Raw genomic sequence first — 27,715 nt, forward strand, 5'->3', positions numbered from 1 at the left:
GAACTGAATGTAAACTCCAAAGAGCTTTAAAATGCATGAGACCTTGCTTAGTCTTCAAATTTAAGGCAATTACAGCAGAACTTCTGATTCAAAGACTTATGAAGGGCTTACATATATACAGAATGGTATCCAGATAGGCATTTGGTTCATTTGGTTTTGGTTTTGACTGGTCCTTACAATGTGAGCCAAGCTGACCTCCAGTACTTTGCATGGCTCTGCTTCCCGGGTGCTGGAATTACACCTGTGCACCACACACCCAGCCTGAAATAAATATAGAGCCACAAAGTAACTATATCCCCAATCAGAAATAATATCTTTCCAAAATCTAGGAGATCTTCCCTGTGCTCATTCCCTTCAAATGAAGGGAGCCAGCTTCCTGACTTTCCACATATAGACAAATGACTTCCTGCATGGGAATAGAATCTTACGTGTATGAGACAATGTGTTTCTTTCTTTTGTTTGAGATGGGGTCTCATTATGTCGCTCTGGCTGGGTTGGAGCTTGCTGTGTAGACCTGGCTGGCCTCAAACTCAGAATTACAAGCAAGCCTCGCAGACTCTTTTTCAATTCCATTAGTGTGTTTGTGGATGTCATCTATGTGATCTTAGAACAACAATTGTTTATTTTCCATATTATGTTATAATCCATTACATAACTAATGCCACTTTATCCACTCTGTTGCCCTTTGACCCTGGACTTGTCTCTGCTTTAAAGGTTAACACAATTTTATCATGGATGTTCCTACACATATATTTCAGTGTGTATATGTGTGTGCATATCTTCTTTGTGTATATTAGCTGAACATAACTACAATGAAATCTTGCAACATAGATTATATATATACACATTTAACATTAGAGAATTTTGTCAAATAATTTTCCAAATTATAATTCTTGGAACCTTCAAGCAGTATACAGATTTCTAGTCCATGCCACACAATACCCGGTCCTTCATAGCATTTATCTTTTCCATTTCAGCTCTGTGGGACAGAGTGTACTGCAGCCTTTGTGTGCCTGATTGAGTTTCCCTGATAAAGGTGAACATATTTTGATATCTTGTGTCATTTACCTAAACTCTCCGAAATCCCTTTTATTCTGGTAGATCGTGCACCTACTTCCTTCACGGCTGACTCTATACCTACCACTCACAAATACAAGTGAATTCTGGCACACAACCCACTTCTTTTGTTTTTTTACACTCCAGATTTTATTCCCTCCTTCCCAGTATATCCTCCGACTGTTCCACATCCCATACCTCCTTCCCCACCACCCGCCATGAGGAAGCCCCCACCCCACCCTCCCCACCAGACCTCTAAACTCCCTGGGCCTCCAGTCTCTTGAGGGTTAGGTGCATCTTCTCTGACTGAACCCAGACCCAGGAGTCCTCTGCTGTATATGTGTTGGAGGCCGCATCTCAGCTGGTGTATGCTGCCTGGTTGTGAACCAGTGTCTGAGAGATCTCAGGGGTCCAGGTTAAGTTGAGACTGTTGATCCTCCTACAGGGTCGCCCTCCTCCTCAGTTTCTTCCAGCTTTTCTCTAATTCAACCACAGGGGTCAGCAGCTTCTGTCCATTGGTTGGGTGCACATATCTGCATCTGACTCTTTCAGTTGCTTGTTGGGTCTTTCAGAGGACAGTCATGCTAGGTCCCTTTTTGTGAGTGCTCCATAGCCTCAGTAATGGGGACCTCCCCTTGAGCTGGATCCCACTTTGGGCCTGTTGCTAGACCTCCTTTTCCTCAGGCTCTTCTCCATGTCCATCCCTTCAGTTCTTTCAAACAGGAACAATTATGGGTCAGAGTTTTGACTGTGGAATGGCAACCCCATCCCTCACATGATGCCTTGTCTTTTTGCAGAAGGTGGGCTCTACAAGTTCCCTCTCCCCACTGTAGGGCATTTCATCTAAGGTCCCTCCCTTTGAGTTTTGAGAGTCTCTCACCTCCCAGGTTTCTGACCACCCACTCTTTCTAGGTTCAGGTGACCCTCTTGGAAACAGCTGCCGATGGCTGCTATTCTAAGCTCCCCTCACACTACGGACTCATAGATTAACATTTCTGAATGCGTATTAGCACAAACTATTATCCTTTCTTCACCAGTCCTAGACCTAATATATAATTTTACTTACAAATTTAAAATGCATCATTTTAAGTGTTCATTCAAAAAACTAAGGGCCTCACGCCCTGTCCCAAATGTTTTATGAACAGACTTTTCAGAGAAATCCAATTGAATTATTTCCTATATCCTACAGCTGAGAATACTATGCCTTATCACTATACAGTTGTGTATCATATGACATCTTGATAGTGGTCCCAAGGAGAACTCTTCTCTAGTGTCACTGTTGTCCTCAGTGTTTTTCTGCCTTATCTGTGGGTCTAGACTGATGCAGATGTGAACAAGCCTATTGTGGTGCTGGTGGTAGGAAGAGTAGCTCACATAATGGTATACACTTACCACAGAGTATGTCATGCTGGATACAATGATAACTGCATATGTTGCTGTTCTAGGTATTTGTGTGCTGTTTTAAAGGCATTCTCGATGTGCAGGCCAGGCTAGGCTAACTCACTATCTTCAGCCTCCCAAGGAAATGAGATCGTGGGCACATGTCTCCATGATTGACTTCCTACTGGACTTCCTATTGTTGTTTTAGGTGCATTCCTTGCACTTAGGGCTTTTGTTCATTTGTTTGTTTTATTTTGCTGCTGGTTTTCTAGGTCTATTGTTAAGCAGTTGAGGAAGGCTGTAGACACACTCTGGACACATGATTGCTACAATGCACAAAGTGCAAAACCCACTCTGATCAGGACTCTGGACACAGGCATGAATGACATGTTCCAATGTAGAAGCTGTTCTGTGAACTTTTACAGTCATAGAAGAAAAAAAGGATCATAGATCAAGGCAATTTCCAAATACACTGTTGGGGACTTGAGGTAAGGAGGTTACAGTTAAGCAGGAAAACCTCTGCTGATGGTTTCAGAAGTTATCTGATGGCATTCTCAGCCTTCACATATCTAATAGCTGCTTCCTGGTTTGTTCCATTCATTGTGACCTTCTCAGTAGCAGGGAGACATAACCCAGCACTGCTGCCAGGGACCTATGCCACTAAAGCTGGATCACGGACTCTGCCGTAGAGAATTCCAGGAGAGATGAGAATGAAACAAAGTTTATTAAATAGATCTAAAGCAGGGTGGAGACATGGTCCAGCAGTTAAGAACACTGGCTGGCCTTCCAGAGGTCCTGAGTTCAATTCCCAGCAACCACATGGCATCTCACAAACATATATAATGGGTCCTGGGAGGAGTTCTTGGTCTTTTTTTAAATTGTTTTTGTTTTGTATCAAAGACCATGCCAAGCTACAAGTCTCTCTCTCCTTCTCCCTCTCTCCCTCTCTCCATCTCTCCCTCTCCCTCCCTCTCCCTCCCTCTCCCTTCCCCCCCTCTCTCCACACCCTGCTGCTACCAGAAGATCCGGATACAGACCTCTCAGCTACTTACCAGTACCATGTCTAGTTGCAAGCCACCATGCTTCCTGCCATGATAACAGTGGATTAAACCTCTGAAACCATCACCAAGCCCCAGTTAAATGTTTTCCTTTATAAGAGTTTTAGTAGTCATGGTGTCCCTTCACAGCAGTAGAACACCCACTAAGATAAACATCCTTCCTCAAGTTCCAGTTGCCTTCTATAAAAACAGACTGGCTGGGCATTAAAGTCCAGAAGGTGAAGCACGATAATTGCCGCCATTATATATTCACATCCTCATACATACATATACAATCTTGGTCTTGGATTTTTTTTTTTTTTTGGTTACTGGTGTATTCTAAGGAAATGAAGTTTGATATTATATCAGTTTTGTAAATATTGAGAAAGTATTGGGATTTTTTTTGTCACTTTTTGTTGTTTTTTCATCAACAGCCCTAGTTACCTTGAGCAAGAATAAATATAAACATTTTCTATACCTGTTTTATTTGTCAAGAGGGGAAAAAATCTCTCAAGACCATATTCATTTTTGCTCCAAACATGCATACTTACCTTGTCGACAACTTTTGGGTGGCCTTGCTTGAAATGCTGCTAGGAAAAATAACACTATCTGATCGGTCACTGCACCAACTGTGGGGCTCTTCCTGACTCTCCACCAGCAGGAAATGTCACTGAATCCCTGTACAGAGGTCTCTCCCTTTCCTTGTCCTTATACTTTCCCCAGTCTTTTTATACTGCCTCAGTCCTAGAAGTAATAAGCAGATATCATAGAGCCAGGTATGTAGCAGACATAGATACCACCCATGTAAAAACAACAATCAAAATATCATACAGGAGTTCACTTCTCAGTACAGCCCTACTTAAGCGACATGAATGACTTAACTATCATTGATAATCATAAACAACTGAACCAAAGTGGTATCAGTCCTGTGTCCATACATGTCGTATTTTATAATGATAGAAAACCCGGGAAATAGATTCAAATTTGTAAGTAAAGAACTCAATACCACACAATTCCAGGTCAACTTATACCCTGTGTGAATCTGCCATAGATTCCCTAGTCATAGGCAGTGTCATGCGCTTCAAGTAAAGAGTCATGTGAGAACTGAGAAGGCATGAGGTGACTCAGATTCCAGTGTCTCCTCTAAGGTTAGAAGACAGGACCGCCATTTCATAGGTAAAGGCCTGAGAGACAGTCTGTGTGTGTTAACATGCCCAGGAGGAGCACATTCAAAGTGAGACTCCCGTCCGGGCTTCCTGCCTTCCAACACCACTCCTCTGCTTCCTGGATGTCTGATTTAGGTTTCCCGGAAGCAGACACTGAATCTAAATGCTGCTGAAAATAGAGGTGGCTCTCAAAACAAAGTCAAAGTATTGGCAAGTGAGTCAGGAAAGCCAGCGGGTACAAATTGAACCTCAACCTCTGTGGGTATCCTAGGGAAGAGTGTCTAGCAGTAGTTTTAGCAACTGTTGGCTGGACACCACTGAGAACCTCGGGCTCTTCTGACCTGCTGTGGACAGACAGCCCCAGCTCCCAGACAAATACTCCAGCAAGGATACTCAAAGGCAAACCTGACAAAAATGTTCTCCAGTCATAAGCTTTGAGAGGAGAAACATGGGTGGCTCCTAATATTTTTACAAAATCTAAAATAGTGACAGTCTACTGATAGTTTCCAAAAGCCATTAAAACCTGGGGAAATAATAATTATTGAGTCTTTCAAACTCCACTTAAAATGCTGTGAGCACCAAGTAAATACTCCACCTGATATTCCTGTGATATTAGTTTTTCTAGACTAGAATATACTTCAGTTGAAAGTGTAATTAAATAGTAATCCTAAAGAGTTGATACAGGCATTCATCAACATTTCCTGAGTTCTTGGCTCACCTACTCGGGTGTGTCTTCATAAACTTTTTCCACACAATCCATAAATGCACTGCACACATTCCTTGCTGCCTGCTGTGTGTCTGATGGAAGGTGCTACAGAGGAAGTCAGCAAAAGCAAATATGCATTAGTTTTAATGGGAATTCCTTTTTATTTATTTTTTTTCTAAATTGTTGACTAGGAATCTTCGCTTAGAGCCAGGCATGGCCACACACACCCTCTAATCCTATACTCAGGAAGCTGGGATGGGGCGATAGCAATTCTAAGTTATATAATCCTTTCTAGGCTAGCCTGGCTGTATAGGAGATCCTATCTCAAGTGATGGCAACTGTGTGCTTTGGATGTTCAGCCGTGTACCAAGTAACATCGTGTTCACCTCGGCCTCGGAAACTACACAACAGTCTTATTTAAACCCTCATAAAAGCATGTTTTCTCAAGTGGTGGGGGAGGAGAGGGAGAGATGGGGGAGGGAGTGAAAGAGGGAGAGAGATAGAAAGAGAGAAAAGGAGGAGGAGGAGGAGGAGGACTTCTTGTCAGAACTTCTTCTTTGAATGTATTATTTAGATTCACTAAACTGAGTGCCCATGGGCTCCCAGTAGGAGAGGAGGAGATTTGGGAAATATTCCTCACAACATTCACCCTTCAATCTACTGAATCAATGATATTCATAATAAGTGAGACAGTAAAAAGAAAAAAAAAGAAAATCTAGATAGTGGTTGTTCACATTTCAAGAAAAAGGCAGGAGTCTCTATGTGATTTTTTTTCTTAAAGATAATTCTCACAATTAGTTAAGAAAAAAAAAACAAGAGTCTTGTTCCAATGTGCTATGAGCAACAATACTGGAAACATTCCCAAACCTGCAGAGAAGCCAAAGTCACTGTGTAGATTTAAAAGCTGTGAAGCCAGAGAGAGCTCAGTAGTTAAGAGCACTTGGTGCTCTTGCAGATGATGTGGGTTCAACCCACATAGGCAGCTCACCGCTGTGAATAACTCCAGTTCCAGTAGGAATAGTGTTATCTTCTGGCCTCTGGGATTCCACACATGCTCACACATATGCAAGCAAACGCTCATACACATTTTTAAAAATCCACATAATGGTACCCCCACAATTTTAATTCCAACGCTGATACAGGATTCTAAATTCAAGTCAGCCAGAACTACATAATGAGACCCTGTCTCAAAAACAAATGAATTGTTCGAGAGAAATGACTCAGCTTGATAGGAAAACATAAGAGCCCGAGTTTAATTTCTAGAGCATCATGTGAAAATGCTGGATGTAACTGCATATGCCTATATAACCCCAGCCTTGAGAAAGCAGAAACAGGTGGATGCCTGTCACTGGCCAACCTACCCTACTACTGAGTACCAAGGAAAGTCAGAGAGCCTATCTCAAAAGTAAAATGACTTGTTCCTGAGGAAGGTCACCTGAAGCTAACCTCTGGCCTTCACACATAGACATACATGTATCTATCCACTTACACATGGACATGCACATACATCTAGGAATAATAAATAAAATATATTTAAAGAAGTTTAAAGTCATCCTTTGCTACATAGAGAATTTAGTAACTGGATAGGACACTGGAGACCCTGTCTTAAAATGATAGAACAACAGAAACAGAGAGAGATCAGACTAGTTATAGCATTTCCCAAGCACACCTAGTGACCTGAGTTCAACCCCAGAATCCACTGTGGAAGGAGAGAACTGACTATCAAAAGTTGTCCTCTGACCTCCACACACATACTGACTGGAACACCCATGTACCTCCACACATCATATACCCCCCCACACACACACATAAATGTAACTTTTTAGGTCTAACATAAATATAAGTAGCAAAGTAAATGAATTGGTGTGGTTACACTAAAAAATCATTTTAAAAATTTACCATTTTGGCCAGATGTGGTTGTTTAAATCTTCAGTCCAAACACTTGAGAAACAGAGGTAGGTGGATATATGTAAGTTTGAAGCCAGCCTGGTTTACATAGCAACTTCCAGATGGCAAGGGCTACATAGTAAGACCTTAAACCAAGTATGGTGATGCATGCTTGTGATTCCAATATTTGTAAAATGGAGCAGGGAGAATTAAGACTTCAAAGCTAACCTCTATTATATATCAAATTCGAGGCCGGACCCCTTCTCAAAGACAAATTGAAGATACTATCTTTTTAGCCATATGCCTTCATAAAAAGTACTGTTAAAATGTGATGCAGACAGTTTCTTTTCTGTGATACTCATAACTTTATGACAACTCACCTCTACTCAAGAGTCATGTCTTAAATTTAATCCAAAAGAGTACCTCTCAAAAATTGTCTTTTTGCCTATGAACCACAACAATGACTAACGTGGCATGAGAGCTCTATGGGTGCAGTAGTGGTACGTGTGCCATGGCAATAACCAACAGATCTCTAATCGGACTCGCAACCTACTCCATGAGAGGAGTCATGCCTGGTACTAAGAACCTAGTCAACTAGTCAGGACTAATGAAGTTATGAGTCTTGGAGGAGAACCTTCAACCACCACTTAATCAGCATAATCCCTGACTGCACTTTAAACATGTGCCCTTATACCCACAGACAAGTGTAGTCGTCATCCCTTGTCAAGGAAATTTCTCTTTGCAACAGATGGCGACCGTTAGAGAAAACCATAACTAATCGAAATGCAGAGTTGAGGAGCCCAGTCCTAATGGAGAAGGTAGAAAGATCATAAGAACCAGGACATCCTCCCACAGAATACAGGGAACACTGAGCACTCTAAAGGCAGCCCGATACACACAGGAAGTAAGGCCACATGGAAAATTAACCTGTAACAATACTGACATCTGGTGGCTACACAGTTATAACCCTAGGCTTCCAATTCACTCAACTACAAAAACTAATTTCATTAAGATAAAAATATACTTCGTTCCTTGAACTTTACTTCATAAATCTTAGAATCCCAACTAGGATTTGGGAAATATTTAGTTAAGCCCCAGAAGCTATGTCAAACTGGTAACCACTCGCAAATGAGAAAGCATGTTTTGTTGACCCCCATCTCTAAGAGTAGCATATCTGATGGCCTAAACAAGACAATTATTGCTTGTGGTTTCTCAACATTTACACTAACAGGTATAATCAGTGTCATAATGCTGACATTCATTGAATACTTAAGTAAACCAGACCCAGTTGTAAATACTTTACCTCCATCAATATTTAGAATTCATAAATAAGGAAAGATGCTTAGTAGTTTATGCACAGCAATTAGAGAGAATGAAAACAGAAATAATCTGACTCTGGGAATCATGCTTTTACTAGCACACACTCTCTCTCTAATATGCATATATATATACACACACACATATATATTACTGTATCTATAATATATAAATACTATATATAATGTATATAAACTATATATAATGTATATAAACCATATATAATGTATATAAACTATATATAATGTATAAATACTATATATAATGTATATATACTATATATAATATATATAAATACTATATATAATATATAAATACTATATATGTGTGTATAGAAGAAATTTTTCCACATTTATGCTTTATCTGCCCTCTTGTTTTTCTCTTTACATAGGAAGAGTCATATTTATGCACTGAAATTATAAATACCCATACAGATCAGATTCATATTATGATAGAATTGTATTTGATCTCATTTTTGCTTCTGCATTTTTCTGATACTTTTTTCAATTATAAAACCAATACCTGCCTATACATTAAATTATTAATCATCAGAAAGAAATATATTAAAATAAGGAGATATCCTACTTAGACATTCATCCACCCATTCATTCATGAATTTACTTTATTACTATTATATTACACATTCGTGGTAAATGATGTCTTAATTTCTAATCATGCCTAAAATATGTTTTTCAGACTTAAGAAAGATCCTCCCAGACCTAACTCATTTACGACATGATTAAACCCATCAGAAACAACAGAGATTCCATTCTTGCTCCTGTCATTCACTGCTGAGTCCGAACTACATATGTTGTTCAGTGAAGTATTATACACATGGATTTATAACGCAGTAACCATCCTTACTAAGCGATAAGTGAAAGTGTGTATCTTCCCTTGTCTGTTGAGAATCAAATACTCTTTCATAACTGCCAACATCATGGTTCTAGGTCATAGTACTCACTGCTCAGATATATTCTCCAATATCCACAAACATTAACTTCACTGTGAATCCAGATGTGGAATCAGAGTTGCAGACTTAGGAGATAGTTTTCTGGAGTGGCTGCTGAGGCTGAGCAGGGAAACTATTTTTGGAAAGTCGCCATTCTCTATTTTAACGCTCCTCAATGGTTTTCTAAACAGCTGAAGGCTCAGTGGGCTTTATTTCCCATGGGTTAGCTTCCATTTAGGCTGTCAGATTAAAGGATGCTTTTCACCTGTTGAGAGTTGAGAGCTTGTGAGGAATACTACAAAGAGTTATTCATGATGCAGTATGTAGAGGGATCTTCACATCTTGATGTATGATTGTACTCGGTACGTAGAGGGATCTTCACACGGAATAATCTGCCACAGCCCCGGGGACGGGTGAAGTCTGTCTCTGTAGAAGTAGTGAACTCACAATCTGCTCTCCAGGTTAGAAGAACCTGGTTACCAAGGGGAGAAGAACTTGAGAAATGGCAGAGGACATGTGTTCAAAGGAAGAGAAGTATTGCTGCAAGGATTTACTGAGGACCTTTGTCACAGCAAGTTCTGAGTGCAAGGGAATAGGAATTCAAAGAGAATTGACTGGCATTCCATGTCCTTCAGGAACTCAAAGTTAACTGGGGAGTTAGACGCAAAAATGAAAACCAATACCTCTGTGATAAGAGAGCTGTTATAACAGGGCTCAGGGAAGCGAGACCAGTCAGTGAATTCATTAGGAAAAGAGAAGTGATGTCCAAAGTTTCATTTGAAAAGACAGTGAAGGACAAGTGTAAACATTCCAGGTAAGGAAAGGAGGACCTGACATTACCAACACACACACACACACACACACACACACTCTCTCACACACTCACACACACACATACACACACACACTCACACACTCACACAGAGAGAGAGAGAGAGAGAGAGAGAGAGAGAGAGAGAGAGAGAGAGAGAGAGTTTGTCATAAGCATTCCACCATGTTCCTGGCTGTCTATATATCACAGCAAACACATGGCCGGTTACTGGATCCTGTGAACGAGAGTCTGGACGATGACTCAGCAGTTAAGCGCCATTTTGTCCCTTTGGAAGACCCTTGTCAGAAGGCTCACATCTGCCTGTGAATGCAACATTATGGGATCCAATGACCTCCTCTGGTCCCGAGAGGCACTGCCGCTCACGTCCACACACCCACACAGAGATACACATACACGTAATTAAAAGTCTTTTTCTAAGATGCAGAATATTTACGTTTATATTTTTAATTATGTGTTTATGTCTTCCAAAGAACTTGAATTTTCTGAAGAACAGGAGTCACTCCAACTGCTGAGCCATTTCTCCAGACTCAAGATATAAGTTATAAAGGGTGGTGGTGATGATGATGGTGATGATGATGGTGGTGATGATGATGATGGTGATGATGATGATGTAGCAGCAGCTGTGTTGTCGTTGTTGTTGTTGTTGATGATGTTTGTTTTTTGGGTTTTTTGTTTTTTGTTTTTTGTTTTGTTTTGTTTTGTTTTGCAGAGTAGTTAGCTAGTAGCCAGAAAATGGCTAGGGTATTTCTAGGATTTAATAACTATCAATACCTTACTGTAAAATGCCAATGGATTTGAAGTCTTTTTGGAAAGAGCAAAAACGACTAACTAGAACAGATATAGGAAGTAAACCACGATGGTTGGCAATAAGGATCTTATGCAGGGTTAATTTCCTTGTCCTGGGCTGGAATTTAATGTTGTTTCATGATAACATCACAACAGAGGCTCTTCGGGTGAGGCATTGGCCACACTTGTTTTAACACCAGCGCTGAGAGACAATGGCAAGAAGAAGACTTCTGTGAGTTCAAGGCCAGTTGGATTTACAGAGTGAGTTCCAAGTTCAAACCAATGCTATGTAGAGAGACCCTGTTCCCCCACCCAACCAAAAACAGGAATTGAGTATCTTTGAGATTCTGTTAATATTCAATAAGCTAAAGTCATCAGTGTAGAAAAACTATTTTGAAGATACGTTAATAATACCAACTTTTAAAATTATATTTTGTAGGGTAAATTGATTAAGTATTTTCCAAATATTAAATGAGGTTGACAATTTCAGGATACTACAATGAAATGCCCAAGCTGACTTTTAAGAGGCAAGGTTTATTTCGCTCACTATCTGGAGTTTAAAGCCTTTCATTGCTTCTGTTCTGAGGAGGGTAGGGCCTCATTACGGCCAGAGCACAGAGAAGTAAACAATCACATCTTCACCTAGAGCAGAGGAAAAGCAGGAGTTCACAGGACAATTTGAGGGCATTTCTTCCTCACATGACCCATGGACCAACCACCCTGCTTCCTTAGTACTTATCTAATTACATTTCTGTTGCTGTGATAAAATGCCTTGCAAGTCCATCACCGTCGAGAAGTCTAAAAGGCCCCTGAAGCAGCTAGTTACATCCTCAGGCAAGAGCAAAGACAGGATGAGTGTGTGTGAGTTCAATGCTCAGCTCGATGACCTCTAATCATAAACAGTTCAGAACCCAAAGCCAAGGGACGATGTCACCCACATCCTGCCTGAGTCTTCTCAGATCAATTAACATAATCAAGGTAAAGCCCCTTAGACCAACCTGATCTTGATAATCTTTTATAAGATCTTTCTCGGGCTGGAGAGATGGCTCAGCAGTTAAGAGCACTCACTGCCCTTCCAGAGGTCCTGAGTTCAATTCCCAGCAACCACTTTGTGGCTCACAAACCATCTGCAAGGGGATCTGATGCCCTCTTCTGGTGTGTCTGAAGAGAGAAGTAGTGTACTCATATACATAAAATAAATAAGTAAATCTTTTAAAAAAGATGTTCTTTCTGTATCATTCTGGATTGTATCAAAGATATATTAAAGTCTTACATATATACAGAATAGGACCCAGAAACGTCCTTTGCTTGCTTGCTTTTAGCTTTTGCTTGCTGACCTGTTACACTTTGCTTAGCTCAGGTTGGCCTTGAATCCATAATCCTCCTAGCTTTACCTCCCAAATGCTGGGATTACATCTATTCAACACCACCCTCAGCTTGAAATAAGCATAGTGCCACAAAGTAACTATATCCCATGTTAGAAATGATACACTTCCAAGACTCAGGAGGTCCTCGTTGTGTTCATTCCCTGCAAAGGAAGGGGGAAAAACTTACAGATTTCCTACATGTGGACAAATGATTTTCTGCATATTAAAAATGTAATCATTCTTAAGTATACGGGGGAAATCCAACAACCCTTCAATTGAGGTAAAATCCCTGAATGGAGTAGAAATGGAAGGAATCCATCTCAACACCATAAAGGCTATCTGTGATAAACCTAGAATCAACAGACAAGCTCTTGAAATTACATTCATGAACAAGCAAGACGACTCAGAGAGCAAAAGCACTTGCTACACAGCCAGATGGTCCGACTTTGATCCCAGGAACCCACAGTGGAAGGAGAGAGCTAACTATCAAAAGTTGTCCTCGGGGTTGGGGATTTAGCTCAGTGGTAAAGCGCTTGCCTAGCAAGCGCAAGGCCCTGGGTTCGGTCCCCAGCTCCGAAAAAAAAAAAAAAAAACTTTAAAAAAGTTGTCCTCTGACCTTCACACACACACTGGAACACCCATGTACCTCCACACATCATATACCCCCCTCCCCCACACACACACACATATACACACATACACACACATACATACACACATACACACATACACACACATACATACACACATACACATACACACAGACACACATAAACACACACACACACACACAATTATAATAAATAACATTTTTAAATTAGTTTTAATTTTAAAACTTAGGAAAAAAAAACAAAAACTGTGTATGTTCCTTAAATCACTGTCAGAAATTATCATAGAAAAGAGACACCTACATGCCTGGGCTTACTATAAAGTTATTTGCATTAGCTAAATTATAAAATCAAACCGGGTGGTCATCAATGGATGAACAGATTAAAAGGTGTGAGAAATGAATATATATGTATATGCAATGCATACATATACATGCACATATAATCTACACATATATGCATATATAATATACATGTACACAAACATATATGTGTGTATGTAAATTCGAATGTTATTCATCAGTTAGGAAAAGTGAAACTATTGCCATTTGCAACAAAATAGGTGGTGCTGATCTGACCTCTTGCCTCCTCTCTGACTGACATTCTGAGGTGATGAGCTGCCACCTGGTGTCCCTCTGCTCTCAGTGAGGACAACTTGCAGAGGCAATGAGTGCAGCCTGAGGAAACACTTCCTAACTAAATCATTTAAACAAACACACAGTGTCAACCAAAGTGCCATACCCTGGAGATGCCCAGAAGAGAACGTCAAAGAAGGACAAAACAATAATTTCCAGTTTCAAAGCACAACTGTGAGGGTCAGATAAAGTTGTGGGTTCAACTTAATGAGGGAAACAATGATTTTTTTTTATTTTTATTTTTTGTTTTTAGAAAAACTGGTGATAAGGATGCTGAACTGTAGCTCTCCACAATTGACAGCTTCTAGCAGGAATTCGGGTGGTGAAAGACACAGTGTTCTCTAAGGGGCTAGCCGCCATGCTCCAGTGAGTATATGGGCAACACGAATTGGACTTGTTTTGTTTATTTGTTTTCTTCTATCCTTCCTTTTCCCTTGCTTTTTCCTTCCTCTCTCTCTATCCTCTCTCTCTCCCCCACCCCTCTCTCTCTCCCCCACCCCTCTCTCTCTCTTCCTCCTCTTCCTCCTCCTCCTCGTCCTCCTCCTCCTCCTTTTTGGCAGAGGGTTGTCACAAGGACAGGAAAACAGACCTGGGAGGACTAGAAAGTGAGTGTGCTCAGGGTTCATGATGTGAAATCTCCCAAAATCAATAAAACTATTGTTTAAAAACAAAAGAACCAAAAGAACCTCTTTTTGTGAGATTATGGAATTAGCCTTACAAGCTTGAAAACCTTGTTTCAATTCCCAGAATCCGTGTAAAAACTGCAAGAGAGTGCTAGCATGTGCTTGTAATTTCAGGGCTGGGGAGACAAGGTAGAAAAATCCCTAGGATTCAGTGGCCCATCTGACAAGCCTACATGGCAACCTCTAGACCAGCGACAGACCCTGTCTCAATGGAGTTGTATGATACTCCTCAAGATAACACCTAATTTATCCTCTGACTTCTACATGCATGCATGTGCATGTATACCTGCATATACATACGTATCTACCTCCACATAGTTGAACTTGCACATACACATTCACAGAAAAAGAAAACTCCTTTGTAACTTCTGTAATTACTGTTAAATATTACTGTAATTCTGTTAAAATATCTGAGGTTATCTGGACTCCAAAAATATTTGAGGAGAGTCCTAGGAGCTAGGAAAATGTCTAGGTGGGTAAAACATTTACTGGAAATGTATGCAGATATGAGTTCATAGAAGACAGCACCCATAGAAAGGGTCGGGCATGGTGGCATTCATCTGTAATTTCAGCACTGAAAGGTGGAGGCAGACACTTACACACACACACACACACACACACACACACACACACACCAGAGATCTTTGAGTGTACCTCAGAGGCTGGGTGGGTTAGGCCTATTGCAGGGAGTCACCATGGCCAGGTCTGAAAGAGGGTCCTACCAGGGTCCTCATTGCCAAAGAGAAAGTTCATCTCTGAGGACCTGGTCAGAACATCTGTGCCATCCTCCTAGCAGAGCCGAAAGAGGACATTATTACAAGGAGGACACAGAGAAAGTCCACTAACAGAAAGAAATCTCAGCATCTTATAGACACAGAATGCATTGAAAGAATATTACAATCTTTCTTTTCCTATCAAGACAGGTGTCACCAGTCCCTCCTATTTCTTTTCTGCAACCGTCTTTAATATTCTGACTCCCTCCTCCCATCACACCTGGCTCCCTCCTCCCATCACACCTGGCTCCCTCCTCCCATCACACCTGGCTCCCTCCTCCCATCACACCTGGCTCCCTCCTCCCATCACACCTGGCTCCCTCCTCCCATCACACCTGGCTCCCTCCTCCCATCACACCTGGCCTCCTCTCCCTACCATGCCTTATGATCAAGTCATTTATGAGTCCAGTGGAGACAGGTCTTAATTCCATCTCAGGAAGGCAATAATAGATTCTAATGTTGTCCAGACTAATCAGTTAGGAAAGCAACACACCCTCCCACTTATACCAGTTGCCTCTTGAAATAGTTACTCGCATCCTTTGTCTGGTGATATGATACTATGATCTTAAATAGCACTCAAAAATAACTGGGTCTCTACCAATAGACTTATGTTTAAATATATCAGTTTATTTCCATAGTGCCATGTCTAAGACTTTTAACAATAATACTTTAGCAATACTGACTAAGTACTTTGAGTACATTTAACAAATTGTTCTTGTATCAAACACTTTTCATTCCTTCACATTTGTCACTTCTCTTAAGCCTCAGAGTAATACTATAAAATACATTTTATAAGCATCCATTTTGCTATTTATTTTCTCAAAGTCACAATCAGCAGTGATAACCAGGACATGAATCAGGAAGTTAGATTGACAGCCAATGTCTTACCTGCTCTGTCTTGCTGCTGCCATGTAGCCAGCAATACATTTTTAAAAATTATAGTATATATATGTGTGTGTGTGTGTGTGTGTGTGTGTCTGTCTGTCTGTCTGTCTGTGTATGCACAGATGAGCCTATGACACCTTTCCCTCTCTCTCTCTCTCTCCCTCTCTCTCTCTCTCTCTGTCTCTCTCTCTCCCTCTTCCTCTCCCTCTTTCCCTTCCTTTCTCCCTCCCTCCCCCCTCTCTCTTTCCTGGATATTTGGGTTCTGGTGATTGGATATAGGTCATGAGGTCTAGCAAGCACCTTTTCCTGCTGAGCCTCCTCTTTGGCCCCACCAAACTTTTACTATCTCAGTAGAAGTCTTTGATTTGTGGATACCATACTACAAGCTGTGGTCTTTTTCAGACTGAGTGCCAGAGTGGTCACCATGCCTCCATCTGTATGTACAACATAAGCAGGATGGAAAAGAAGGATAAAATGATTTTCAGGGGCTACAGAGAGGGCTCAGTCAGCAAAATGCATGTCTTGCAAGCATGAAGACCTGAGTTTGATCCCCAGAACCCTCTTTAAAATAATTATTTTCAATTGCTTCACATTGTAAAATTCACAATGCTTTTGAATAAAGATCATTTATTACTGAGCATAAAAATATGCGCGATGCAAGTAGAAAGACAAAAATGTAGTAGAGTAAGAAATGAATGTTTTCTTGGAACTGTGGTGTCAGACCACCTAGTTTTTAAAACAATTTTCCAATAAGTCCTTATGGCAAGGATTTGCTGTAACAGATCAATATGATCCAGTAAACACAAATTTTATATTTTTAATGTTCTGTATATTGATCAATTTTAAGAAAAATATGCAATATAAATATTTTAGTGTAAAACTAGTAATAAAGAATGGAAGTAAGATTCTTCCTGTTTATTTCATCTATTATTATTCAAAATGTGGTTTTGCATCGGCTTCATTTTCAAGGGAATTCAAATGTTTTGAATAAACTAAAATGACCCAAAAAATTAAATAATTCTTCAACTGATGCATAAATGGTGTATTTTAACTAAATAAAAACTCATGCTTTTAAACTCATTTATTTTGCCTCACTCTTGACATATATAGAATACCTTATTCTTGCTTCCAAATACACAATTTTCTACTCTAGTTTAGCAAAGATCACACAAACCTAACCAGTTTCTTCCAAAGCCATAAGCAGGATTCCTAGGGATTTTTTTTTCATGATGAAGCTAGCCGAGCTTGTAGACGATATAAATAGACATACTTCCTTCTTTCCATATGAGTATAGTAGGGTCTCTAAAGTCAAGGAAGGAACTAGTAGTAGTATATATCTCTTATTCCTCAGTATCACTACCCATACTTCATGCTAGCCATGTTTTCTCCAGCGATCACCTAACAGGGCTCGGAAGCTGTCATCAAAGTGTCACCCGAAAAGAAGCATGTACGCTACTGAAAAGAGTAGCACCTGGTTCACCTCAGCACAGACAGTTCAGTGCATTCTTTAGGCGTGTGCAGGAATCTGTACAGGTACGTGAGGCATCATAGACCTCACTAGAATATTCGAAATCTTCTAAACCAAGTTTATTTTCAAAAAGTAGTTGCATGTAAAGAGCTAAGTTCTCTTCTCACGCTAGCCGCCCACCACTCTAACGCCACTGAAAACTGAAGCAGCCAGCTAGCAGTCAATAAGGCTGAATCAAGTTCCCCCATTTCAGCTGCCATCTTTAAACTCGTTCCCTGAGCGTTATTTCCATCCTTGAACAAGGAGGTATAATAGATCGTATCCACTGCCTGAAGAACTGCATTTTCCCAGTCCTGGTGTACTTCCAGCAAGTGAGCTCTGGTATCCATGACCACTCTTGGGGGAAAATCCTTTCAGTTCTGTTCAGAGTCCAGTTGGTTGAGCCGCTTTACGATCATGTTGTTGATTTTCTTAAGATCATCTATGTCCTTTCCCTCAACTGTCAGTCTTCTTGACACGTCCTCCATCTTATTTCCTGTTTGAACTTAAAAAAAGGAAAACACTGTTACAGTAGAGCCAGCAGAGGGCGCCCTGTACGGATACTCAACTGAGTACTGAGAAGCACCCTTGGCAAATCCCCCAGGAATCCGAGAAGCCCAGAAAGGAACGGAAGAGTTGCCTAGCTAGTGAACTATGCTTAAGACCTGCTAGTGCCGGGCTAGACCACTCCTGGCAATGCCAGACGACTCTGGCTGAGAAGGGTGTGCCAGGGGCTGTCAGTGTGTCTGATTAGTTCGTTAGGAGTGATTGTCACATTGTCTTATTTCCAGGCCCTTTCTTAGAAATACCTTTCGCTTGTTATCCAGAAAATGATATTCTGTTGATTCCAGCATCAATCTGTGCCTCCATACATATGAACACACACACACATACACACACACACCACACACACACACCACACACACACACACCACACACACACACACACACCACACACCACACACGTACACACACACACATATAAACACGCACACACACACACACACACACACACACACACACACACACAATAATGAAATTAATACATCTGGCCTAGGGTGCTTGTATGATAAAAATATACTTTTTTTTTTTTTTTGATGCAGGGTCTCGTTGTGTATCTCAGGTTGGTCTTGAACTCATGCTCTCTGTCTCTGTCTGCCAAACTTTGGAATTACAAGTATGTGCCACCCCAATCGGCATGAAGACACTCTTATTTCCTCGCCTCATTTTTTCCTGTTCTTACTCAATATGATCCTGTCCTCAATAGAACACACTTATGCATTCAAGGCATTCATACACATAAAGCAGTAAGCCTTTTGAAAAACAGTGTCATTCGTGTTCTGCCTTGTGCTGTACGCCAGAGCCCCTGAGTCCTGAAGGGTTCTTATTAGCTGCGTCAGCTTGAGCACATGAGGCTCCATTTTCATCAATAGTCAACTCAAGATAACGCTAGAGCCTACCCAGGCAAGGTAATGTCATCCTGCAATCCCAGCAACTCAGAAGGCTGAGGCAGGAGGATCACAACCTTATCTGCCTAACTGGGTTACTCAGTGAGTTTAAGGCGATTGAGTGAGTATGTCTCAAAATAAAAGGTAAAAGGGACACTAGCAATCCATCTTTGTGGTATGAAAGTCACCTAATATGCACAAAGCCCCAGGTTCACACCTCGGCACTATATTTAAAAAAACTTTTTAGATCCTATACTACACAGTTTTTGGAAGGTTTCTGGCAGACAGCCTAGGACTACACACCTCACATGTGACACTTGCTATTGTCATTTCTCTTATCTTTCCCTGTATCCTACAGAAGAGAGGGCTACCTCAGATTGCTCAGTTATCCATAGGCAATCTAAACTATCGTGCTAGTTTCACTGGGTCATTACCTGAAGTTAGGCCTGGCAGGGTAACAGGCAGGTCATTCATTTATTCTCCGCTAACATGTCAACATTTCAGAATCAGAACCTAGATCTCTTTCCCAACTGTGGGTTAGGTAGGTGGCTGACCCTCCCACGTTGACGGCTAGCTACAAGTTGGCATTTGCTGCAAAGATAATTCACCTACTGCCTCTAAGCGGAATGGGACAGAATCTTGGAGGAAAAGAAGCTATCAAACGTCATTCTTTGTTCTGTGGCTTCTCCCGGGGAGCTGTGAGCAAAATGCCTTTTTACCCCCTCCAAGGCACATAGAACATCACTGAAGAGATGTAAAGAAGAAAGAGAAGAAGAAGAAAATACCGGGCAGCAGTGCACAGCTTTCATCCCAGCACTCAGGAGGCAGAAGCAGGTGGATCTCTGCGAGTTCAAGGCCAGTCTGGTCTACAGATGGAGTTCCAGGACAGCCACAGCTACACAGAGAAACCCTTGAGGAGAACGAGGAGGAGGAGGGGGAGAGGAGGAGGGGGAGAGGAGGAGGGGGAAGAGGAGGAGGGGGAAGAGGAGGAGGAAGAGGAGGAGGAGAAGACAGGGCTTGAGAGATACACTCGCTGCTCTTTCAGATGACCAGAGTTCCATTCCCAGCACTCACGTTGTGCCCTCCCATCTGTAAAAGTTAAAGTCTGCATCCTGGTGATGCAAACTGCCTTTGAGGCACTTGTGCTTGGCTCACATTGGCGGCATCGTTTGGAAAGGCTGAGAGGATGGAGCCTCATCAGAGGAGTTGCATTGCTGGGGATAGGTGCTGATGTCTGTGGTGAAAGACTTGTCTCTCAGCTTCCTGCTCCTGCCACCACGCGTGTTGCTTGCCGCCATGCCTCCCCAGCATCATGGGCAAACTCTCCTCTCTTTAAGTTGCCCTTTGCTGTGTGTTTTTATCACAGCAACAGAAAAGTTACTCATATACCTTTAATGCATATAAACAATCCCAATAAATCCCTTGGTTCACCAAGCTGGGTTTGAATATAGTCATTTCTTTTGATTTGTCTGGCCAAGATGAATAGACATTTTCTTTCATGTCTCACGGGTAAGGTCATACACTATCCCTTCTCACAAGCTCACCTCAAACACCCAAAGGGGTCATATTATCGTCAACACCACCACCTCCTCTACTCCTAAATGAACTTAAGTAAGAAACACTGGGAAGACGTGCGGTTACATTTCTTATTTAGAACTGCTGAAGGCAAGACGGGAGTGGTGACACATGCCTATACTCCCAGAACTCAGGAGGCTGGGACAAGAGGATCTCAAAGTCAAGGCTAGCCAAGGCTAGCCTGACCTGTGTATTAAGATCCTGCTTCAAAAAGAGAAAACTTGTCAGATGCCAAAAGCATGAAAAGTCAGAAGAAACGACAAGACGGAAGACTCAAAATGGTGTCAAAGATAACACCCTCCCTATCCCCGGCTCCGGGTAGCATTCTGTAGTATGAAAGAATATAGCAATAATTACTGATAATAGTAAAAAAAAATAGTCATCTAAGAGAGAACTGTGGTAGCTCTGATGGAGAAGAATACAAACACACACACATCACACTTCAGGTAGATAGTTCCTCTTCTGATATCCAGACAGAACAGTGACATGATCAGCTTAGGGGTCTCTAGTCTGAGGAGCAGGTATGGGAAAACCTCTGTGTCATCAATTAAGGGTGACATGTATTGCCCAGGCCAAGAGTAGACAGGGCCAAAGCTAGCTGGCATCAAACAGGGCAGAAGTAACCCACCCTCAAAACCCCAGTTTGCACTAGCCATTAGTGTGAGCCCTTGCTACTCCAAACAGACCTCTGGGAGATATGCAAATGAGGAAAGATGAGGGGGTGTTAAAACCTCAGGAAACTGTGTGTTATATATCTAAATGTGATGAAGATATTTATGTGTTGAATAAAGAAAACTAAAATTAAGTAGGACACATTGCATATAATTTGGTAGCAGAGGCTCCGGGTGACAAATTAAAAGCTTACATAAATATTTAACATAAATGTAACCTGGTACTGCGGGAGCATGCCCTGGACTTGTAGCCAAGGACCCAGTCCAGGAGCAATGAACTGCCCTTAAGACACTGGGTCTCCCACTGGCTTCTTCTGGAAATTCTGATGGCTAGACTGCGCTAACTCCAGAAGCGACAGCTATAAAGGATGCACACACAATTAGAGACAGACTTATTAAGTACTTACTTATTAGGAAGATGGAGAAGAAGACCAGAGCCAGGCTGACCATCAACACCAGGAGCAGCCCCACAAAAAACATACCCTGCCTTCCATTTCTGGGAGTTGTGCCAGTGTTTGGGATTTTCTCCTCTAAAGCTGATGGGAAACAAAGTGACACAATCTCAGCATCTCACAGAGATGTGATGAACACACCCATTTCCATTTTCCCTGAAAGTGACGTCTGCATTAGGAATGTCTTTGGATGGGCAATTTTGGGGCTGTTTACCTTCTCTGTTGGGATTCAAAAAATGAGTAGGCTTGAGCTATGACCTTGAACCTGTTGGGAAGATTATTTGAAAACTGTTTGCTGTGGAGTAGAAGGGCACGAATTATTCTTTGGAGGAGGAATAGAAAATGGATGAGGCTGTACTGGCCATCTCCTAGGTAACGTAAACAGAGCTAGGTGTGATGCCTTCCCTGAGTGGACGAGCAAAAGCTGTGTGGTGTATCCCAGGAAGCTGCTTTTATTATCAGAATAACCTCTTAGGTCTATATCCATTGACAAAAGAGCCCCTGGGGTATTTGGTTTCTTGAAGCTATTTCCAAGATAGATCTGCTCTAGAAGTCAGGCTCTTCTCAATGCTTTGGGCCGGGAATTGTCTCTCACCAGGTGCTTTGTAATCCTCAGGTGCCTAAAAACACACAGGTAGCCTTGAATAAGAGGCGGAAACCCCTGGGGTATAGCAAGCGCCAATACACATATTCTGCTCCTCCCTGAATTGTCCCCACAGGTTATGCTGCGTGATTATCTAACCAAGTGCATCCCATGTTCCGGCCTGTCAACAGCTGCTGTTTCCTAACCCACGCCACACCACAGCTGACACCACACACCCCCATACTAAAAACAGGCCAGGATCTGAACAATGACAAAAGGAAGAACCCTGAAGAGACAAGAATGGAAATAGCAGCTATAGAACCGGACGGTAAGTGTAGAGTGTTCATGAAGGAAGTGGCAAATAGCCCATCCGTGCCTGTGTTTGAATAGTCGTCAGTTAAGCTAGAAAAGATGGGGTCCAGAGGGCCCAAAAGGCCTGGTTTCTAGCGCTTAGAGAGCCAGACACACTGTGTATTTTGGAGGTTTTAGGTTTGCTCTCGTGTCTCTTCCAGTACTTAATTGGACAATTTGTAATTGATAAGTAGAGAAGGGAGTTGACTTTTTGCACAACAGAATTTTAATGATTTTGAAAATAAATCGATGAATGTGTTGAGCATTTTCCTCAGTAATCTCTGATAAAAACAACACCCCTGGGATGCAGAGATTATATAAACCTAACTAACCGTGCTCACACAGAGGCCCAACAGCCGAGAGGGACTGAGCAATACCTGTACCCAGTAAGAAAACACCATAGCTTCTTCCTCAAAAGTTTTAAAGGGGAAAAACAGGACATGGAGCAGGGTCTTCCTATACAGGCAGGCTACCAGGAACTACCTACGCTAGCCCAGGCTGGCCTTACACTTACGATCCTCCTGCCTCGTGCTCCAAGAATAGGACGAACCACTATGCCTAGCTTCTCACAGGAATTGTGATGAGTTCAGCCCTTGCTGAGAAAGTCAGTGATGCTTTGACAGATTGGGGGCCCAAAATCAAAACTGCTAAATGAGAAACAACATTTCCAGTGCGCCCTTGATGTTTTTAGAAAGTCCCAAAGCCATGCTTCCAGGTTCACACATACAGAATAGATGCTGTGATTCCGTCGGACAGAGATTGAGTTTGTTTAAGTCGTTTATGGAATCCACGACATAGAGTTTTCCTTCTTCATGGACGTCATGAGATCCAGCATCCTGAGAGGAATGAGTCATTGTGCCTGGAAGAAAGCACCAACATTAGGAAGAAGAGGCTGGGCTGGGAGCTGCGTAAGCCAGAACGGGAAGAAGCTGGATAGGCTCATGAGTTACCATAGCCCATCCACAAATGCTGGGCTAGAGGAGAGACACGCTGTGTTGGACAATGCTGGCTATTCCTTTGCCTCTGCTTGCCTGAATCAAGTGTGTGGTTAGGACACAGCCACTCATACCCTGTAACCCTCTTCTCTCCTCCTCCGCTTGTCCACTTCTATCTTCTTTCCTCTGGGTCTGTATTTTGTTTCATAATTGCCTCTCAAAATGTTTTCTCCCCATGGTTGCTAGTTTAATATGCTTCAAGTCCTCTGTACAAAAACACAAGCTAGTCAACAAAATGACCGTAAAACAGACAAATATTTAACTATGAGTCCTTCTAATTTCCTAATTTCACACAGACACACCACACACACACACACACACACACACACACACACTCTAACATACTAAGAAATTCTGGATCATTGAAAGATGTAAAAAGGCTTCCAAGACATATATTTAATGACTAAGGAAGTTCTTTTTCTCTTCATAAGGTGAGTCAGTGGTGATATGAAGTCTGGTGTCTAAAAGGCTAAAATTTTAGAAAGACAAGGTAGGGGCACCTGTGTCTGGTGGCTTATAACCATCTGTAACTCCAGCTCTGGGGGCTCCAACTCCTTCTTCTGGCCTTTTTAGGCACCCGCACTCACATGCACACACTTAGACACAAGGATACTTAATTGAAATAATCCTCAGAAAGAGGAGGCAGCAGTAAATGGGCCTGTCTATATAGGTGGCCACAGATTTGTTCCTGATAACCATTCTCTGAAGAGATTTCTCTTAAGACCCAACCATAGAGTTCGAAGAAACCAAATGGAGAAGACTACTAATCTAACCATAGAAAATCTGGGGGAAAGCATCACATCCTTCCTGAACTCCTTAAACTATACTATCAACCAAAAGCCTCACGGCTAGAGACATGGCTCAGCCATTAGGAAAGCCTGATGCTCTATTAGAGGCCTTGAATTTGGTTGGTTTCTAGCACTCACGTCAGGCGCTCACAACCACCTTTAACTCCAGTTCCAAGGAATCCGACCTCCTCCTCAAGCCTCTGAGAGCGCCTACTGCGCATGCTCGGCGGAGGGGTGGAGGGGTGGAGGGTTTCTAAGTAGCACCCACAAATTTAGTGGCACTTGTGTTAAACATATTCATAGATTCCTAGCTGAGAAACACTGTAAGATCAGAAAATCATGCACTGGGTTTTTTTTTTCTTCATAAATCCAAACTGTGTGTTTTCATTATCCTGAAATTTTAATTGGAAAGAACGCATGGATGGAGTTATTACTATAAAACACTTTAAATATTGAAATTATTGAATTTCAAATATGCTGCATGGAGCAGTCCGAAGAGAATGACTTGACATGATACAGTTTAAAAACAACACCAGCAGCAGCTGTGAGGGAAAGGGTCTTAGCGAGCAAACCACACCCCTTGGAAGATAAGCCACGCTCTCAAAGTGCTGTCGGACACCTAGACACTGGGCTCTAAAGCACTCTTCCAGAAGTGCTTTCTGTTTCATCACCCCCTTGTACTTCATTATCCCAAACACTATTGTTGTTTTGTACGGGGGTGACCAGGGAAAGAAAGCTGTATGTGTCACGTGGTAGGATCACTGTTGCAAACACAGCTTCTATTTTGGGCGTGGTAACTGAGACAGTTCATTTCTGAATCTGACTTAATATCCGTTTCCCCCTCAGGAATGTCACTAGTGTTGCAGAGAAGGGAGGGGAGGGGAGAGGAAGGGAGGGGAGGGGAGAGGAGGGAAGGGAAGAGGAGGGGAGAGGAGGAGCCGGGAGAGGAGAGGAAAGGAGAGAACTAGTTACAAAGTAGAAAACTAGCTACAAAAGTCATTGCTAAAAAGTCCTGCTTTCCTGACCTCATAGGTAGCAATGAATATCCTAGTAAGAGCACCAGTGGAAGGGGAAGCCCTGGGTCCTGCTAAGACTGAACCCCCAGTGAACTAGACTGTGGGGGGGGGGGCGGCAATGGGGGGAGGGTTGGGAGGGGAACACCCATAAGGAAGGGGAGGGGGGAGGGGGATGTTTGCCCGGAAACCGGGAAAGGGAATAACACTCGAAATGTATATAAGAAATACTCAAGTTAATAAAAAAAAGAAAAAAAAGAAAAAAAATTGAAAAAAGTCCTGCTTTCAAAGTAGTAGTCCAGTTAATAAACTTTTCTTGCCGCAGACTAAGAAGGTGATGCCAGGAAATCTAAGGGACGGAGACATGGCACTAAGCCTGGAAGACTGAACTTAATCTCCTTCACTTTCTGTTCAATGAGAACCGACTCCTGCAACTTTTCCTCTGACCTCCACACAAGCGTTGTAGCGTGAACATGCCCCTCCCACCCACGTAATTAGAATAAAATCCGTAGTAAAATTTGTTCAAGATTTTTCCTAAATCTAAGATAAAACAAGTAAACAATGGAGTGCTCTGAAAAACATGTTTACAGTGAGCTCACACCGTGGATGTTTTTTCAATAAACCTTTTCAATATTGCAACATGTTAAAATGAAAGACAAACTAGTAGAGAGAAAAAAACAGGGGCCCCCATGGCCCCCGAGAACCTGCAGGTGGCTTGCCAGGGACTCTGCCAGGAAATGGACACAAGGACACGTCTTGAAAACCAGAACCCACTGCTGTTGACACCAGCGGTTGCTATCTTTGGCAGCTGAAATGAGGCCATCCGGGAACAACCACCAAGGCCCGTGAAGAGTGTCACTAGCCATTCCGTGTCCGCCTAGCTCGGCCTTCCTGCCCAACTCCACTGTGTAGATCAGCCTGTTCCCAAACGGCCAAGGCAGCATCCTTTGGATGGAACCATTTCTGATCCTGGAACTGAGACACGTAAGTAGCTTCATTTCCCCGTGCTCCCGATCACTGCTAACAGCTGAGCGTTTATCATTTAATAATTGCTTGATTTTTCTACACTTCAACAAATTGTCCCTGAAAAAACTCGTTCCACACCGCCCCCACCCCCAGAATAACCCACACCATACTGTATGTTACCAACTCAAACTTGTTTACCAGTGAAGGCTGAATTCAAAGCTTAATGAGACACCTCCCTGAGTGAGTCATGGCCATTTATGAGCAGCATTCCTAAGTTCATGCTTCAGTGGGGAGGTAATTTTTAAAATCAAGTCTACATCTTTGCAGTCAGCAGTTGAAAAGCACCGAACACAGGCAATGAAAGTCCCGATGACTCAAGAATCAACATTCTGCCTCAGTAAGGAATAGCATGCGAATTACTTACGAAGACGTGATCCTGGACTGCTCAGTTATCCGGAAACGACAACTATTCAGGAACAACAACAGCAAAACTTTCTACCAATTCTGTAGTGTGTTCTTGATCTCCCTGCTGCTCACGAGTGCTCCCCTGAGGCCCATAAACCCAGCACATAATTGGTAGTCTATATTTAGTGTAAATTTAGTCAAGAGCTGCAAGATTCCCTGCACTGGCTTCCCCTATAATGTCTAAGAGTTTTAGATATGCATCGCTGAAACTTGGCTTTAAAACAACAAACCAGCAAGCCTTGATTTCGGTTGGTAACTGTTGTGGTTCTTATTAAGCTAGAAGTCCTTATTCAGTGGACGTGGCTGTATCAGCTGACAACACATTCCTAGCACTTCTGCAGGGGTGTGCTCCTGGGTATAAATACCCCGCAGGAGGCAGGAGCTACCACGGGGACAGCTGGTGTGCAGGGACTCCAGACCAAGCAAAGATCTCAGTAAACAGCGAGGATAGTTGTGATAATACAACTAGCAGAATGGCTGGTGTGTTCCATTTCCATTCCTGTATCAAAGTATCCAAAACAGGTCAGCTTTATAGAGAGTAAAGGTTTATACTAGCCCACCATTTTAGACCTCTGGCCTAGGCTTGAAGCAATAGAAAACATGGTAGTGGCTACAGCTGAAAGAGGAGGCTTGGTCTCATGAAGCCAAGAAGCGATGGAAAGAAAAGGTCGATGACTTGTCTTCAAACAAGCCTCACACCTAACGGTCTACCATCTTCCACTGGTTCTAGGCTGGTGACCAAGAAAGCCTTCTACACCTTTCTTTAGGGAGACTTTAGAGACGTAAACTATAGCAGCAGGCCCGGGGACTCCTGGGCCTTCAATTAGCTACAAA

At 42.2% G+C, this 27,715-nt stretch overlaps 1 protein-coding gene across 1 annotated transcript; it reads right to left on the reverse strand.

Moving 5' to 3' along the window:
- Nucleotides 1–17,287: 17,287 nt before the first annotated feature.
- On the reverse strand, nt 17,288–27,142 carry Lsmem1 (leucine-rich single-pass membrane protein 1). The gene is made up of 4 exons (NM_001398683.1): nt 26,841–27,142; nt 23,382–23,513; nt 21,676–21,804; nt 17,288–18,079 (listed from the first exon to the last, which is right to left on the reverse strand). The coding sequence occupies exons 2-4, from the start codon at nt 23,506–23,508 to the stop codon at nt 17,949–17,951; spliced, it is 387 nt and encodes a 128-aa protein (NP_001385612.1). The 5' UTR covers nt 23,509–23,513; nt 26,841–27,142; the 3' UTR covers nt 17,288–17,948.
- Nucleotides 27,143–27,715: the final 573 nt, after the last annotated feature.

Source organism: Rattus norvegicus, chromosome 6 (assembly GCF_021556685.1).
Source record: "Rattus norvegicus strain SHRSP/BbbUtx chromosome 6, alternate assembly SHRSP_T2T, whole genome shotgun sequence".
Taxonomy (NCBI): Eukaryota; Metazoa; Chordata; class Mammalia; order Rodentia; family Muridae; genus Rattus; species Rattus norvegicus.

Coding starts and splice junctions, on each gene's coding strand:
- Lsmem1 (NM_001398683.1), bottom strand. CDS start 23,508: ATGACTCATTCCTCTCAGGATGCTGGATCTCATGACGTCCATGAAGAA. Junction 21,805..23,381: donor GGAATCACAGCATCTATTCT/GTATGTGTGAAC, acceptor GTTTCCCATCAG/CTTTAGAGGAGAAAATCCCA. Junction 18,080..21,675: donor CTTCTCCATCTTCCTAATAA/GTAAGTACTTAA, acceptor CCTTTTTTTAAG/TTCAAACAGGAAATAAGATG.